The 17,829-nt window shown below is 48.0% G+C and overlaps 2 protein-coding genes, 1 long non-coding RNA gene and 2 other non-coding genes across 6 annotated transcripts in view; 2 read left to right on the top strand and 3 right to left on the bottom strand.

The window, feature by feature from the left end:
• Positions 1-7,894, top strand: part of RAB26 (RAB26, member RAS oncogene family) — a 226,301-nt gene extending 218,407 nt beyond the window's left edge. The window contains exons 7-9 of the mRNA XM_075069135.1: positions 2,651-2,707; positions 3,293-3,369; positions 4,002-7,894. Of these exons, the coding sequence (XP_074925236.1) occupies positions 2,651-2,707; positions 3,293-3,369; positions 4,002-4,104 (237 nt within the window). The 3' untranslated portion in view covers positions 4,105-7,894. The remainder of the gene's footprint in view (positions 1-2,650; positions 2,708-3,292; positions 3,370-4,001) is intronic.
• A 2,088-nt stretch (positions 7,895-9,982) lies between these two features.
• LOC142047298 (uncharacterized) lies at positions 9,983-10,917 on the bottom strand. Its single transcript, XR_012656477.1, has 2 exons — positions 10,328-10,917; positions 9,983-10,189 (listed from the first exon to the last, which is right to left on the bottom strand). It is a non-coding gene; the product is annotated as an uncharacterized LOC142047298 (long non-coding RNA).
• Positions 10,350-10,434, bottom strand: LOC116823694 (small nucleolar RNA SNORD60). Its single transcript, XR_004373476.1, has one exon. It is a non-coding gene; the product is annotated as a small nucleolar RNA SNORD60 (small nucleolar RNA).
• Positions 10,615-10,697, bottom strand: LOC116823695 (small nucleolar RNA SNORD60). Its single transcript, XR_004373478.1, has one exon. It is a non-coding gene; the product is annotated as a small nucleolar RNA SNORD60 (small nucleolar RNA).
• A 773-nt stretch (positions 10,918-11,690) lies between the features above and the next one.
• Positions 11,691-17,829, top strand: part of TRAF7 (TNF receptor associated factor 7) — a 45,685-nt gene continuing 39,546 nt past the window's right edge. Inside the window, exon 1 of one of the 2 annotated variants that reach the window (XM_075069134.1) lies at positions 11,691-11,824. The gene's annotated coding sequence lies outside the window, so the exon portion shown is untranslated. Of the gene's footprint in view, positions 11,825-14,591; positions 14,690-17,829 lie in introns of those variants that run through there. The other variant, XM_032778448.2, reaches the window with a different exon arrangement.

Genomic DNA, 17,829 nt, shown 5'->3' with positions numbered 1-17,829 from the left:
TTCTCTGACTCAGCCCGTTTTTCAGAATTGGGGTGTGTGATACTTCTTGGGGGAGACTCCCGTTTCTTCACTTTGTTACATTGTTGCCTGATGTCAGCATGCCCGGAACCTACTGTACAGCGTTAGTGACGCTTAGGGCATCTATCACCTCTTCTCTCCAAGGCTCTTGAGGCACTTTGCAGACAGTGGGCCCAATCCACTAACAGATTTTGCTGGCTTCCACTGGGGGAGAATGTGGCCGAGAGCCCCTATACACCACTGTAGTGCAGGCCCTTACTACAGTGGCAGAGGGGGGTTTCCGTCGCTGTAGTAAATCCACCCCCTGGTCAGTGGAAGAATTCTTCCATTGATCTAACTGCGTCTACAGTGAGGTGAGGCTGACCTAATTACATCACAGCCCTGAGCAATGTAGCTACTTGACCTAAGCTTAGACTCCTAGACCCCACAGAACCATCGTCTAACCCACTGCGAAGATGCAGGATTTGTTGGGCCTCAATCTCCCAAGACAGACGGCTCCAGTTTCCTTTTGAAAACCTCCAGTGAAGGAGCTTTCATGACCTCCCAAGGCGTCTGTGCCATTGGCTGACAGTTCTTACAGTTGAGTTTTTCTGAAGATTTAATCTAAATATGGTAGTTTGAACCCGTTGCCTCTTGTGCTGCCCTCTGTGGCAAGAGAGAACAACTTTCTCCATCTTTTTATGGCAGCCTTTTAAGTAGCTGAAGACCACGATAGATGTTCCCCCTTAATGTCCTCTTTTCTAGGTTGGGTCTGTGGGTTATTACTTGGCCAGTGTTTTTCTTGGGTGACCATGAGAGGTGCTTTCCATCTGTAGGCTCCAGAAGAACAGGGGCCTGTTCGGTATGGAAGACGCAGACCTGTCTGGAGATCTGCTTTACTGAGCTGCATGGGGGCAGGTTTCTTCCCCAGTCTACAAAGCAGGTCCTTAGTGGGAGGAATGAAGAGGTGTCCATAGAGTCTGGATACATGTCAGTCCCTGCCTGTGGGGATCTAGTAATGATCATGCTTCTCTGAGGGTTGGTTCAGCACTTGCTTTCCTTCCTGAGAAGCAGAGATCTGGACGGACAGATCCTTGCCTTCTCTCTCCTTAGTGATAAACATTGGGGCACCTAAACTGTGACTGCCCACCTGGCCAGGTGTCAAAAGGACGGACCCAACTCGCTCGTAAACTAGCGTGGATCCCAACCAGCTGCATCCTCAACCTGGGCAGCTCCCAGTAAGGCCAGGTGCCCTCTGGATCCAAGCAGCCTGGCATTTCTCTGGCTGCCCTGCCTATGCTCCCCTGGGTTTGAGAGCAGGAGCTGCGCTAGCCAGAGCCAGGCATGCTTGTCAGATTCTTCTCTGATACCAGACTCCAATTTTGTTGGGCTGAGACTGCTCTCGCCTTGGTGCTGTAAGAGCTGATTTGCAGGAACATTACAGAAGCCCTCCCGGGAATAGTGACTTGGAAGCAAAGCTTTGGGAATGAACAGAATCGCTCTTGTCTTCATTCAGATCTCCTCACCTACAAATCCAGCCTTAGCCTTTCCGTTTTCTGTTACTGGGGAGGGGGCTGCTGTTGGGAACGAGAGGCCAACTCCGACGCAGTGCTGGTTGTTTCCGCTAACCTAAGCGAATTGCAAACACTTCTTGTTTATTGCATCGTGCCAGCTACTGGATGCTGAGTCTGATCGGGACCTGCATGCGTCTGTCTGGGTGTGCATGGACCAGTGGTCTATTGAAGGGCCTTTCTTGTTCGTTCCGGGGTGTCTCTAGGAACTTCTTTGAAGTGAATGCCTTGGTGAACCCATCTGGAACTCGTTGAATTTAATTAACTCTTCCACACCCTGAGGGTACATTGCTCTGCACCCCTGACCCCCGCGCATGGCTCCTTCCCTTTATCCAGAGAGCAGTGACCCAGTGGTTGACCTGGGCTGATTGTATCTTTGCTGGGTAGAGAGAGAACATCAGATGTGTGCTTGTTTCCCTGTTGACTTGATTTAGGGCAGCCCTGCCACTCCATCCATTCATTGCAGGAAACTCCTTGGACAACTGCAACTTTAATCTCTCTCTGGGGCTGAAGCCAAGTGTGTGTCGATTCATTGCTTAGTTCTCCAACTCCATAACTCTAGACTTTCTGCCTTCTACTGGGCCATCATTCAAGGATCTCAGAGCATTCAACAGGCATAAGTTAATGCTGTCTGTCATCCCCCTGCGACACAGGGAAGTATTCGTCTCTCCATATTATAGATGGGAAATTGAGGCACAGAGTAGCTAAGAGGATTTGTTCAAGGTTAAGTTAATGACAGAGCCATGGATGGAACCCTGAAGTCCCAATTCTCTCTCTTGCTCTGACCATTAGAACATAGGCCCTCTTTCATAGAGCAACAAATCATGGCACAGAAATTGCCCTCTTTGTGTTTTCCTGGCTCCAGCAACTCAAGCTGGTCTCCCCAGCACATATATGGGAGAAAAGAAGCCTCCTTCTTTGGCCCAGCTCTCTGGTAAAGGAAGTGAAATGTGATTTACTGGTGGGGTGGGGATGCTGAGTGACTGTACTAGTCATGTCCATGTCAGCCCGCACTCCATAGCTTTGCCTGACATTGTTCTGCTGATCCACTGCAAATTGCTCTTTGTTGTTATCGCTGCTAGGTGGATTCGACCCAGGACAGAGTGGTAAAAAGGGAAGATGGAGAGAAATTAGCCAAGGTACGTGTCCCCTAGCAGCCCAAGACTTCACTCAGCTAAATTAGCTGCTGCTTGCACTTGCTTGGGAAAGTTGCATTCACGGTTAAGCTGTGAGGCTACATCAGCTAAACAGTGAGCCTCCGATGCTGAAGAGCGGGGCAGGAGCCAGTCTGTAGTGGGAAGGAGCCTGTGCGGTGCTGCCTTGGATTGTTTGACATTTTCATTTCTTGTGTTTCTTTCCCCTCCCTCTCCTGCTCTCTGCCTCTCCTTGTGCTTTCCCAGCTCCTTCTCACCCCTCACGCTGCCCTCACTTTGCCACTTCACTGCTGTTTTCAGTGCATTGCAGAATAACCCTCCTCCTGGTACTTTTCCCAGCAAACCCTCCTGTCCTCCCTGAGTTTCCCCTAAATGCCACATTCCCCTCGAGAGCCCTCTCTGGCAGGGTCAGGTTCCAAAGCCTCTGTCACTTTGCACAGTCAGAGTCGGATGGCTTTGTTAGAGACTGTGTCTGGAGCTGGGCTCTCTGGTACCAGGCAGACAGCAGGAACCCATGGCCTGCTCTGGACCACTGATGGGTCTTGTACTCAGCCATGTCTTGTCTTGCAGGAGTACGGAGTGCCCTTTATGGAGACCAGCGCGAAAAGCGGCTTGAATGTCGACTTGGCCTTTACGGCCATTGCAAAGTAAGTTAACTGGCCTACCACTGCCTCTCCTGTTGGAATGCAATCTGTACTGCACCCAGATCTCCGCTCCCTTCCCTCACTGCCACAAAACGAGTTCACTGAACATTAACCAATGAAACAAAAACTACCGTCTGCCATTGCTATGGTACGGCATGGGTCAGCTAGCTTCACCCCCAGCCCTCCCCTGCCATCAAGACAGAATCACAGCCCCCATCTTTAAACCCGCCTCTAAGGGTTTGTTTCTCTTTTGTATAAGCGGGGGGAAAGTTCTTCGAAATGGCCATTTAAAAACCATTGAAGTTGACTCTGAATTCCATTAATTTTTGGTACCGGTTGTATCTGAGGAGCAAGATGAGTTGATTCTAAGGCTTTCTCTTACATTGTCTTGCATCTATAACTCTGATTTAGGACAGCACTTAAACGTGTTTAACTTGATGTCTGAAACATAACTTCAGTGGGACTTTAACCATGTGGTCAAGTGCTTTCCTGAGTAGAGACACTTTCCTGAACCACAGCCTAAGTACCTAGCCCAAGTGAAGATGGCATCGGTAAAGGCTTTTCCTGCCTGTGATTTGCTCCCGGGGGTTCCTTTTACAGGCAAAGTGATAACCTCACATCTGTCTCTCCTGCAGGGAGCTGAAACACAGGTCCATGAAGCTGCCCAATGAGCCCAAATTCAAGCTCCATGACTACGTGAAGAAGGAAGTCAGAGGCTCAGGATGCTGCAGATCCTAAAGTGCAGGCTCCAGGAGCCAGGGCAGCTGTACAGAGACTCATGCCAAGTGTTCATGTGCCACACTCCCTCCTCGTGGACAGTATGTGCATGTGTGTTCATTGTCTGTGTATTCTCGTAAAGGCGAGCTCAGATGTGGAGTGAAAGGAGCAGAAGAAAAGGGTCTTTCTTGGTAGCTCCGACACTGGCTCTGGTGCAGCCACGACATTCCAGGCACCACGGCCCAACACCCCATTGTAGTAGTATTCGTTAATTACACACTGTGATCGCTTCAGGTGGGGTGTAAAACTTCAAGTTCCTCCCAGGGGGATTGTCTGTCCCACATCAGTCACTGGGGACCTGTCCACTCCTACGAGCTAACGGTTGCTAATCCTGACATGGGTTTGATGCAGACTTTCTCTAACGTGTCCAGAGAGGAGTTTGGTATTGGTCCGCATGCACACCTAGACATCAAGAACTCGTTATCATGGTGGCTCTTGACACTTACTCCCTCTGTGGCCTTGGGCAAGTCATTTGACCTCCTTTTGCCTCGGTTTTTCTACCTGTAAAATGGAGATGGTAATACAGCAGCAGAGGGCACTGTGAGGATTAATGTTGGAAAGGCGCTATAGAAGTGCTAGGTATTATTATACAACTGAGGGAAACTCCACCCTCTTACCCCCCCCCCCATACCTCTGTTTCTGGGCTACCCTGCTCCATTCCATTTTTCTTTTCCCACTCAGAATTCAATTATGAAAACATTTTGGGCTAGGGTATATTTTGTGTGTATTAGAGATCTATAAACATGCCCAAGAAAGATCCCCGTTTTCAAGGCAAATATTTTTGTAGTCTCTCCCTTCTTACATATGTCAGTTTTACCATGTTGTATAACATACATTCCTTGCTAGAGGCTTCTCCTGCTCTCCCCTGCAAAAGACAAGAGCTTAGCTGTCTGGTTTTGAGTAAACTCCTGCAAACATACCTGTTGTACAGAGAAACTCTGACTGTTTACATGTTTGATAAAGGCTTTTGCTCTCCATTATTGCTGTTTCTAGTATTCTGAGTAAGTAAAAACCCCCAATGTATTGCAGCTTATGCTAACTATCTTAATGTGGGTGATAGCGTTTTCAGACTGCAATGCTGCTTTGATTTCTTTAACACTCTCTTGGGCTAGATCTTGCTTTCAGCTAAAGAAAACCAAGGAGAATGCTATAGGTTTTAACTGTACAGGTTTGTTAAAAGCCCTTTGCCAGCACTGTTCATTGGAATCTGTTATTTTTGTAATGCACTTCTAAATGCAGTGTTTGGGGGAGTTCAGAGACATTGTTGCCAAAAGAGGATTTTTAACTGCAGATAGTCATAAATATGAAATTTGCAACTATCAGGATTAACTGCACTGAATTTCCCAACACCACTTTAATTGTGAAATAAACAGTTATTTTAATCAGCAAATCAAACCCCCACCAGCTGCAAGCAGGTTGGGGATTTATTTAGCTCATTAAAATCCACCCCCTTGTTCTGTTCAGCTGAACTGAGTTGAGTTGTGATGCTGCATTCTGTCCACACCTGTAACTTGCTCCTGCCAATGAGAGCGTGGACTTGAAAGGAATGCAAGATTCAGGCACAGCCACTGAAGAAGTGGCCTCAGAGGGTTACTTTTCCTCAATGAGCTGCTTTAAAGGTGAGTGCTGTACAAAGAATTGCAACTTTAAAAATATAGATACTCTGTTAAGGTCAGTCTGATGTATTTTTAGTAGCAGCAGAAGGGCAAGGAAGAGTCATAAAAACAAAAGCTGCAATCCTGACCTAGTCAAAACATGGCAATTATTTTTTCCTGGAATTTTTTTCTTAAATTTCCCATTATTTTTTTCAGATTTTTGCTTAAAAATTGTAAACTTTATTTTAATAAACATTTTTCTTCAAAAAAATTTACCAAAAAATTTGATTTTTTTGTCAAATATTTTGACAAAAATCTTTGGACAGCTGTACAGTTCTGCAGCAGATACCTGCTCTAGATTCTAGTGCAATAACATATGAACCTTGGCCTGAAGAGGGAGATGCTGATCAATCCCAGCTCTCTGCTATAAATAACTGACCCCCCCCCCCTCCGGCAATGCTATTGGATAGGACTCAGTGTGCTGTTCTCAGTGTTTGCAGGCAATGAAATGCATCATGTGGACTGCCATGTCCTAGCAATTGTCTCCATGATGCTAGTGTGCCCTGTAGCAGGGCCCTGTAAAGTGCAACTACTGCACTTGATTCAGCAAACTTATCTGATCCCCACCCTCTCTGCCTCAGAGCTGCCTGGTAGATCACAGAAGCCACATGCAGGGAGCAGAGTGGATTTTAGAAAAGATGCAAGTGGACAGCGTGTTTTAACTGACATTTGTTCAAGTAGAGCAAAGATGGTTTAAGATCTCTCCTATGAGCAGCTGCTGCCTATTCTCTGGGAAACTATTTTGTGAGTAACTGCAGCACAAACATTGTTTCCTCACAAGAGGCTACCTTCTACATATAAGGTACTTGCTCTCTGTGTAAAGAGCCATGTGTTTGCAATAACAACCATGTGAGTCACACACTAGACCACAGAACTATACACCCTAAAATTGTCCAATTCATGGCAGTTTTCACTTTTTGCAAGCAGCAGCAAGGGCAGAGTGGGAGCTGAAGATTAAGCAGATGATGAGTCTGGACAATGGCATTACAGTGTGCAAGTAAGCTTTGCTGTGCTTCTGTTGCTGCTAACATCAGTAGCTCTGTCCTGCCCACCGAGATAGCAACAGCTTTTTTCATAGCTAGCCAGCCAGCCTCAACCTCTTTGGCTGAGAATATTAATGGAGGTAAGTGGCACTCCTATTCATTGATTCTGCTGCTTCTGACTATGTACCAATATTTGGAGGCAGAACAGTATTTTCAACACATAGGCAGAGGTAGTTGTCTGGGGCTAGGAGAGGACCCAGGAGAAATACACATGGGGACAGAGCATCACTATGATTCATTTGGGCAGCAACAGTCTGGATCTGGCCAAAATTTGCCTCTCAAGCACTTCCTACTCCTTTGGATCTGCAAAGCAAAGTCCTTCATGGAGCTTTCTGGTGGCTCCTCAATAAAGTACTTCCCCCTGCCTACTACTGAAAGAGTACCAACTTAGTGAAATCTCCCATAAACCAAAAACTTAATTAGATTCTGCTTTTAAAAGAAGTTTTTCAGGGGGTCTCTAACAGCACCTGAATCTTCTCAGTACTGAGAAGCATATGGGATCCCCCACTGCAAGACACCAGTCTCATTCACTGTATGGAGAGGCCCAACAGTGACAATTAATTGCAAAGTCCTTCCAGAATACTTAATCCTAAAGTTCTGGCAGATTGCTGCCATTCTCCTAGCAGGGCATAATCCTTTGAGCTTTGCTGTCTTTGATAAACCTGAAAAGAACCCCCACCTCCATTCTTTCCAATCTGCCAGCAGGAATAGAACTATTTAAAAATCAGATATTTAAGTGAGCAAAAAAAGTCAGTGTCACTGCAGTGTGCTTTCCTGCCTTCCTCCCCAATTAAATCCCCCTGGTGTGAAGCAAACATTGTTTTATTAGCAGAAATTTAACAACCAGTATCAAATAGCTGATATTTTTTCTGGTTAAAAGCCTAGACTTTAAAAATAAGACTCTCACTGCACCTAATTCAAGCCCTCTTTCTGCTGATTGACTTCTGCAGTCTCTCAACTACTCTACTGCAGCACCTTCCTGGGATTTGTATAAGTTCTTGGCATCTATTTTTACACAGGCTTTACTGCCCCCAAACGAGGAAATATTCAGTACAATCAAACAAGCCTAAGAACCCTGTGTTGTGTGCACTAACAACTTGCTGTCACTTGTTTTACAGTTTTTACGTTCTGTTCCTCTTAATAAATTTTTTTTTTTAAAATGAGTCAGTCTTCACAATTGTATCTTGTTTTCAACATTGAGCGCACCCAGCTGAGTAGAAACAAAAATAAAACACAGCACCCTCCACTGTTTAGTTACCCCAACCACAAAAAACCCCATCCATTGCTGTAGGAAGCATCTCTACTATTTCTGATCTCTCCCTTCCATCAGAGCACTTAAATTGACTTCACTGCTGGATTGAATTGAACCAGGGAAGAAAGATCACACACCTACCTAGGCAGGAACAGCTTTGCCAGGTAAACTGCATTTCAGATCTCCCCAACTGCTCTAGATAAAGTCCAATGTTCTGAGCAGAAAAATACAGGAGTGAACATCTACATTGTATACTGCTGTAGACTAGGCCACAGCTTCAGCTTTATGGTAGATATGGAGTTTTCTGCATAATTGCAAGTCAAGTTAAATCTAAGGTTTAACCCTTCCACTCTTCTCTTTGGACATGCACCTCACCAACTGTAGTGAACTTACTATTAAATCTTGCTAGTAACAGACTGGACAGTTCAGCTTAACCCGTGATGTGAATAGACTATTCCAGGGGTCGGCAACCTTTCAGAAGCAGTGTGCCAAGTCTTCATTTATTCACTCTAATTTAAGGTTTTGCATGCCAGTAATAGTTTTTAGGTCTCTTTCTAGAAGTCTATAGCTAAACTATTGTTGTATGTAAAGTAAATAAGGTTTTTAAAGTGTTTAAGAAGCTTCATTTAAAATTAAATTAAAATGCAGAGCCCTCCTGGAACAGTGACCAGGACCCAGGCAGCATGAGTGCCACTGAAAATCAGCTTGTCTGCCACCTTCAGCAGCTGTGCCATAGGTTGCCTACCCCTGGACTATTCTGTAACAATCTGCTTTCTCTCCCTCTAAAGCCTACATTGTCACCTTCCACCACAGAAGGCAGTGAAAAGCATTGCATCTTATACAACCACTCCTGAACTGCTAGCAGAGCTTTTACATTGGATGTCCTGACCCATCCCATGGCAACCATGTTCAGGATACCATCAAATACCCACACTGACTCAGCATTAGATGTTTGTCAAATCCAGAATGAAAATTTGAGTGCCATTCACTTAATTTTCAATATGAGTATCCAGCTCAGAGGCCCTTCTTAGATCTCCTTGACTAATAAGATAGGTTGTTTGGTATTGCCACAAATTTGCCCTTATCCAATATAATCTCCCTGCTATTACTGAACTGTTTCCAGTTTTCTCCAGCTGTTTCTCATTGCAACTTATTTTTTTCCAAATATAAAGACAGCTTTCTGTCCATTATTGAAGGCCAGAATAGTAAACCAAAGAATTCCTCAGTGCATCAACTATGGCAGAATTAAACATCTGGCCAAAATGTGTTACCTAGCTTTTGTTAATAGGGGGTTTGTTTGGACTATATCTACCAAGGCCATCTTTGAAAACAGAAGAATTGATAGCTTTAGCTGTTACTTCAGAAGTGTACTGAGATTAAGGACAGCTAGATTCTTACTCTACCAGTACCTAGATGTATCCCCTAGGCACATCACTTTATAGTTTTCCCATAAGACTAAATGGAGCTAAATCTTCCCCCACCTCACAAGAATAAGGCTGAGGGTTAGGGTTGTTGAACCTTGGGCCAAAGCTACATGCTATAAAGCAGCATGGAATTAAGGACAGTCTTTTCCAGATAAATGTTTATTCTTGCTTCCACACCAGTGTTTTAACAGCATATTCTTCTGCTGCTTTTGTATTGCTTGTTAGAAAAGAGCCTGTGGGGGAGTACAACTACCAGTGATGGTCATATCAAAGACAACTTGAAGTTTCTGTTTTAACCATTTAATGTATTATGTTCTATATATTTATTTGTAAAGAAAGCTAAAGAAATGCCCCCTGCCCTTGAAACAATACTGAGTTTTATGACAGTTTAGACTAGCACTCCAGAAAGTTCCATCTGCATAAACCACCTTCACCCAGCAGTGAACACTTAATAGGCAAGTCTCATACATTAAAAACAGCAAATTGTTTCACTTTTTTTAATAACTTACATTTCAGTCATACAATATACCTTTCATGTTTCATTCAAAATGCATAACAAGTCACAGGTGCTTTAAAGTAAATCCAAATTAAAGCCTCTACATTTGAATAAATAAGCTTTACAGCTGCTTTGATGCCAACAATGGAAGTGAGCTCTTCTGGTCCATTTCATTCCTACAAAGGGAGACAGCAGCATTAAACTCCAACCAGTAAATACAAATAAAGTATTAAACCAGGTTGCAAACTGACTCCCCTCCCCATAGACTACAAACTTCTCTATTCCAGTCCTTGTCAGGGGATTTTCACCCTTACCTGAACAAGATTTAAAACTTCTGAGCCTCAGTCAGAAAAGCATCATCAAATACTGCAGGTACAGTTTTCAGACGAGGTGTCAGAAATACGGTAGCTCATCACTGGCTCAAGTTTAGGGTCTGCTGGCCCTACTGATACACACAGTTCATTTTGGCCTCATTTTAACAAGAATCACTGGTCTAGACTCACCTCAACTTGCACTGACCAGAGCATCCAGTAACCTACAAAACAACACCACACCACTTAGTACATCTCAAACAAGTAATGATAGTTACAAGTACAATGTGCAGCCTCAGACATCAAGCGTAATCAAGTACTGCTTGGGCAATACTCATACGAGGTGTCAGAAATGGAAAGCTCATCGCAGGCTACCCTCAACAGGACACCTACTGCAACAGTTAACACCGCAACCTGCACAGCAGCAGCTTGTCTGCCCTCGGAGTAGGCAGGCGTTCAGCAGTAACAGAGCCCACGGTTCAGTCTCCAGTAGAAGCAGCAGGTGCGTTAAAACCATGATGGCTACGAAGCCGTGACACATTGGCTGGCCTGGGCGGGGGGATGCGAGTCCCAGTTTACACAGATACACTTGCACTAACTGCACCACGCTACGTGTGCACGAGCGGAGCATCAACCCCCGCGCCGAGCGCGGCCCTGCCCAGCTGGCACGGGAGAAAACGCCGCCCTGCCTTGCTCACACGAGGAATCAGCCTCAGTCCCGAGGCAGGAGGCGCTGAACACGTGCCCGCCGGGGGGGGGGGGCTGGGCTGCGTGGCCGCGCCCAGCGAACACGGGTTGCAGTCACCACTGGCCCGTCCACACTAGGGCTGGAGACCGTGTGAGCGGCCCCGCGTGCGAACCCTTCCCCACAGGGAGGCCCCGCTCACCACGGAGCGTCCTCGGGCCCGGGCCGCGGCAGACTGGCCTCACGCGGCCCCAGCGCGACAACTAACCGCCCTACACCTCAGCACAGCCGCGCGGAAAAGAATGTGCCCGCCCCTCCTGCGACCTTTAATAGCCTCAGCTGCCGGCCGCCATTGGGCAGGCTCCTCCTCACGCACAGCCAGTCACAAATAAGCTTTATGGTTAATCCCCGCCTCCCTCGGCTCTAATTGGAGCTGCTCCCTCACGCGCCAGTACTGCCGGAGACTCGTCTTTAGCCGCCCGATTGGACAATAGGTGTGACGAACGTACACGAATGGCCAATAGAGACATGGATTGAGCATAGAATGAGCTGACGAGCACCAATCAGGAAAAGGCGGCCTAGGGTTGCTGGGATTTGTAGTCCATACGGTCTGGTTCTCTGTACAGCCGAATGTCAGGGGGCGGGGGCTGGCGATGATGAACACAATTCCCAAGGAGCCCTGGACCCGGGCTTCCTGGCTGGCTAGGCAGGCCCAGCAAGCGCCGGGGCAGCAGGTGAGGAAGTGGAGAGGCAGGAGATCACTATGGCCGGTACCGGCCAGCCGCGGTCGGGCCGCCGCCGCCGCCGACAGGCGAGTGCGGGGCCGGGGCCGGGGCGGGGCGGATGGGGGTCCCGGTGTGGCTGAGGCGGGAATGGAGGGGGAGGGGCAATGGGGCTGGATCACGAGGGGGAGCTGTAGGCGAGTAGGGGAGGCCATGGGGAGGCATCTAGGGTAAAGGATCTGTGTCTGGGGGGGGGGCTCTGTGGGAGACCCGGGGAGGGGCTGGGGGGCAGGCTGCAGGGAGGAGATGGGGTGGGAGCTGTCGGGGGGAGGCTGTGGCAGGGGCTGTCTGTGTCTGGGGGGCTCTGTGGGCAGGCTGCAGGTGAGGAGAATGGGGTGGGAGCTGTGGGGGGGGAGGCTGTGGCAGGGGGCTGTCTGTGTCTGGGGGGGCTCTGGGGGCAGCTGCAGGTGAGGAGAATGGGGGTGGGAGCTGTCGGGGGGAGGCTGTGGCAGGGGGCTGTCTGTGTCTGGGGGGGCTCTGGGGGGCAGCTGCAGGTGAGGAGAATGGGGATGGAGCTGTCGGGGGAGGCTGTGGCAGGGGGCTGTCTGTGTCTGGGGGGCTCTGGGGGGCAGGCTGCAGGTGAGGGGAATGGGGGTGGAGCTGTCGGGGGAGGCTGTGGGCAGGGGGCTGTCTGTGTCTGGGGGCTCTGGGGGCCGCGCAGGTGAGGAGAATGGATGGAGCTGTCGGGGGAGGCTGTGGGCAGGGGGCTTCTGTGTCTGGGGGCTCTGTGGGGCAAGACTGGCAGGTGAGGAGAAGGGGTGGTGGAGCTGTCGGGGGAGGCTGTGGGCAGGGGGCTGTAATGTGGGGGGGCTCTGGGGGGCAGGCTGCAGTGAAGGAATGGGAGGGAGCTTGTCGGGGGAGGCTGCTGGGCCGGGGGCTGTATGTGTCTGGGGGCTCTGGGGGCAGGCTGCAGGTGAGGAGAATGGGGATGGGATCTTTGGGGGGGGGCTATGGGCAGGGGCTGTATGTGTCCGGGGGCTCTGTGGGGCAGGCTGCAGGTGAGGAGAACAATGGGGATGGGAGCTGTCGGGGGGGAGGCTGTGGGCAGGGGGCTTGTATGTGTCCGGGTGGGCTCTGTGGGTGAGACCCGTGGAGGGGCTGTGGGGCAGGCTGCAGGTGAGGACAGAAATGGGGAATGGGAGCTGTCAAGTGGGGAGAGGCTGTGGCTGGTTGTGTGACCAGGGACTGGTGTGATCTGTCCCCAGCGCTGCAACAGGGGCGCAGTTTGATCTCCCCTGCATGGGGGCAGCTGGGTTTGCTGCTCAGTGCTGGTTCTGCTGGGGGAGCTCATGGAAGAAGCTCAGCACCTCAAGGGTTAAGAGGCTGTTGTCCTTTATGCATGGGGGCACTCCTATTGCTTAGCCTTGCCTGGGAATGACAAGTGTGACACATTATTGCAACAGCTGTTCTATGCTGCACCTGTGTTTAGCTAAGTGGTTGACAGCTGTGTGGAGGTGCTGAGAGCTGCAGTTGGCTGCTGGATAAAGCTGTGCACACGGTTCCCTGGGATGGCTCTCTTGATTGTTGTTTCCTTGTCTTTTACTAAAAGTTAAATAATTTATTAAATCCCAACATGGGGGTTGTGACTGTCCTGTGCACATCAGAGCCAGCTGTCCTTATGGGACACAGGCCTCAATAAGTCTTGGCTGCCTCTCGCTCTCCATATCTCTTATCTCAATACCTTCTCTCTTCTAGGTACTATTTTATGTACTATATCATACAGAACATTTCAAATCTATATTGGCTAGTTGTGTTGCATGTCCTGCCCGGGGCATGTGCTGCTGATTATCCTCTGTTTCTCTTGATCATCTTAAAAATCACATTTACTCCAGGTTTATGCCCTTAGCTTTCCTATTACTTGCCTTTCAGTGTTCATTTAGTAGTAAGATTCTGCAATTGCCTCAAACATATTTTGGTTACAGATCTTCCTCTTTGGGGCAGAGTAGAAAATTGCTCTTTGGATCTTTCATCTCAGATTGGCTCTTCAGTTCAGCATGATTTTCCTGTCAGCCTCTAGCTGCCGTCCATGTGACCAGAGCCACTTTTTCCTGCTTGATCAGATTTCAACCCACTGATTTTTTTTGTTCTGTGGAGCTGTGAAGCATGGGCTCTCTTTCAATTCAGCTTGCCGTCGTGCTGGGATCCCATTGTAAGCCACTAATGGGGAACCTGTCTGCTGTTTGCTGATAGGCATGAAAGGAGAGATCAGTGTAGACATCAACAACTTTTGATGCACATGTAACAAGTAAGGAGCAGGTTACCGTGTTCTCCTTGTGGAGATTAACGACTCTGTAAAGAACCCCTGTGTGGCATTAATGTATTTTCTGAACTTGGAAAATGGTACCAAATCATTCCTTTCTGCTCTGTTAATTTCAGTTTTTCTCCTTAAAGTCCCTGTGCAGTTTCAGTTCACCTCTGTCCTAACCTGATTAGCATTCGTGGCAAGTACCTGTTGTGATTCAGCATAGAATGGCTGCTGAGTGAGCAGTCTGTGTAGAGCTGGAGTATCTATGTGCTCTGAGTTGGAAGGGCTAAAAGTGGGTGAGGGCCGGACTGTGCCCTGGTTACCTTCGCCATGCAGAATGGGGGCAAGCAGTTCAGCCATCTCCTGCCTGCTTCTCTGGATGGCCCTCTGACTGTGCATTGCCCTTCTTCCCCTCCCCACTGACACTGCCAAGGGCAAGCACTAGCTGAGCACTGAGTTGTGTTGACAGGTGAAGGTCAGGGGACACACAAGGCCTCCATGCCCATAAACCAGTGTCACTGCAGGATCCTTGCTTCATTCTGCAATTTCTCCCCAGCAGAAGAATGTAGAGAGATTGTCTCAGAGTTTCCTGGCCCTCTATGGGTATTACTGCCTAGAGGCACAGCTGTGCCAAAATCTGTCTCACGCATCAGGTGAGATGAACGAATGGAAATATGTGCATGCATGGCCAAGCACGTTAGGAATTGATTGGTATCCATATGTGTGACAATGAATATTTATATATATTTACATACATAACTGCATAGGGTTGTTTGGTTGGCTAGAGATTTTAAATAATTCTTGTGTGTAGATATCTGCCTGCCTTGGGGAGTGCGGGGGGTTAACAGTGCAATTTTCTGAATAAGGATTAAAAATGCATATAAAAATAAAACCTATCCATGGCCTAATTGATGTCCATTGAAGTCAATGGAGAACCTCCCGTCTACTACAATGGGCATTGGTTCACACACTGGATCTGCCTGCAGTAGGCATGCTGACGTGTGTGTGGTAACAGGAGTGACTGTCTGGTAAATTAGCTGTAAAACCTGTAAATCTGCAATAAAACTTATGACAGGCTGCACTCCTCGCAGAGGAAAACCATTCTGGACCTAGCAGCTATTGCAGTGTCTGAAATAGAGTGAGCCATTGGCCCCCATTGAAGGGTCAATGTTGACTTCAACTGGCACTGTGGGATCTTGACGCTTCTGAAAATGTTGCCATTTGGTTAGTTGCCGTAATGTCGATTTCGGGCCTAACTTTCCACGCCCAAGTTTGAAGATTTTGATCCCAAGCTCTCTGGGAAAAGCTGAATGTAGCTAATCAAACATTTGTGGCTTATGGCTGTAAGGGTTACCCAGGAATGTAGAAGGCTGGGTTGTGGATGCTTTGTTGACATGCTGACTATGTTCCTGATGCTGCTTATAGCAGAGCGAGCTGAGAAGTGATGCTGGTTTCGGGCAGGGCCTTGTGAGATTCTGCAGGAATCAAGGAAGTGTGGGCTGCAAGACATTGCTTCCTATACCGAGTCTACCTGACATCATTACTGCACTAGTCAGCACTTGTCACTTACAAGTTTCAATTTAAATCCTATTTCCAGAAACCTGTTTTGCATCCGTGTTGCTCTCCCATTTGTCCAGCCTTGGCATTCTCCCAGTCAGAGGAAGATGAACGGTTCAGGAATGTAGAGGCAGCTGAACCTAGCCAAAGCACGAAGGACTCGCTGATGTAAGTGTCAGCAACTGGGACAAGCTTGAACATTTAAAAATAAATTCAGCTCCAAGTTCCTCCATTGTCAAAATAATTGCTGTTAAAATCCCCCCTTAGTAAATCACAATGGAGGGTTCCTTCATCCACGGGCAGGAGCTGGAAGTTTTGTTCCCATTAGTTAGCGTTCGTGCAGCTCTTGGAACATATGCGAGCTGCCAGGACTAGCAGAAGCCTGGATACACTTTCTTTAAATAGGAGATTGCAGCTGCATACAGTAACTTGCTGAAGAATCTCTTTCTGTTACAGGTTCCTCCCTGGGACTTCATCTGCCCAGTTTATCCCTAGCAGGAATTCTGCTGGGTTTGGGAGCAGACTGTGGCTCTCTGTGACAGTCAGGGGATATTGGGGGAGGAGGAACATCTCACACCTTTGGAGCTCTGAGGAAGGGAAACAAAGGGCTCCTTGTAGCCAAGGCTCACTGGGCACAGTCTAAAGGGCTCCACGTGGCCGGAGTCCGACTGCAGACCCTCAGTCACCACCCCAGAAAAGGAGTTTGCTCCATTGTAGCCCAGCCCTATTCTGCTCTGTAACAATCCTTACAGTGAAGGCAAAGATCTGGGCAGAGCAGGATTAACCCTTTCCTTACCAATCCATCCCATGCCATTTGTTTAACCTGTCTGTAGCTATACCACTGCTCATCATTGGAGAAGCACTGAGGTGAGTGCGTGGTGCATTCAGCTCTTTGGAACACATTCAGCAGCTACCACTTAAAGAAATCTGCAGTTATCATTATTCATGATATTACCGGATTGGCTGGAGGCCTCAACTGAAAATGAGTCTCCATTTTGCTGGGTGCTGCACATGTACATAGTAAGAACTGGGCACTGCCCCAGAGATTTTAGAACCTAAATAAACAAGGTAGGAGAAAGGGCTTGGTATTTGACAGTGAGAAACTGAGGCCCAGAGAGGTGAAGTGACTTGCCCAAGGACGTGTGGGAAATCAGTGGCAGAGGAAGTAGATCCCAGTTCTCCAATCCCAGTGCCTTCACTCCCATGCAGTGAGGATGGAGCTTACTGCACTATTTCCCAGAATCAGACTGAGGAATGCCACAGTAAACTGAAATATGACAATCTGGAAAGGGCTGGATTCACTTTTTGGAGTGCTCTGCACTGTGGCTGATCTTGCTCAGCTGCAAATAAAATGCCCCAGCAGGGTGTGGCTGGGAAAAGGTGAAGATCAGTTTCTCTCTGGTGAAATATTCCGAAGTGGTGTTGGGCAACCAAGGCCAAACGGGTGCACAAACGGGTAGGTGTAAGCATTCAGGGAGTGAAAATAGCTCCAGGAAGGAAGCCTAAGAGATGTGGTGGTGTTAGGTAACAGTAGTACCTGTATTAACCCCTCCACAGCCACGCTGGACAGCCATCAACGCTGCATTCGTGCTGCCGGGGTGAGAAACCCAGAGGCAAGAGGTCTGGGAGTTTGTTCAGTTCAGTTTGTTGTTCTTGCTTGTGCAACTCTCCGTGGCTAGGACGTGCTCTGCAGGAAGCTGTGTCATGTGATGAGCTGGAGGGGAATTATAGCGAAAGGGATTGTGAAGTAAATATGTTTACTTGGGACTGATTCTGAGTGGTGCTGAGCATCCTGCAACTTCCAGTTGACTTTAGGGTGTGCTGTGGGTGCCCAGCACCCTCAGGATCAAGACTTTTTTTTATTATGTATGATCTTAACACTCTCTTCTGGCTTTAAAATCTATCCATCTTCCACTGTGATAATGTTAGTCTTTCAGACTGCTCATGGCCCTGGTCAAACAAACACATCTCCTCCATCCATGTCATCCGAAGGATGCAGAGGAGAAGATCCTTCCCAGTCTTCAAATATGAAAACAAGCAGCATTTTAAAATTCTGTTTGCTTTTCACCCTTTTACGCTGCTTCCCACACACTCAGATGACACTTTGTCCTCATTGGGCAAGGGATCCGGGCCTGCTCAGTTTCCCAAACAGGCACAGTCCCATCACTGTGGCGTTAGGGGTCTCCATGGTGTATAAGTGCATTAGAAGGTTTGAGTGAGGAATTTTCAAACGCGC

Source organism: Chelonoidis abingdonii, chromosome 9 (genome assembly GCF_003597395.2).
Source record: "Chelonoidis abingdonii isolate Lonesome George chromosome 9, CheloAbing_2.0, whole genome shotgun sequence".
In the NCBI taxonomy this organism is placed as follows: Eukaryota; Metazoa; Chordata; order Testudines; family Testudinidae; genus Chelonoidis; species Chelonoidis abingdonii.
Note: the sequence above shows the minus strand (reverse complement) of the source record. Positions and strands in the feature narration are given on the sequence as shown.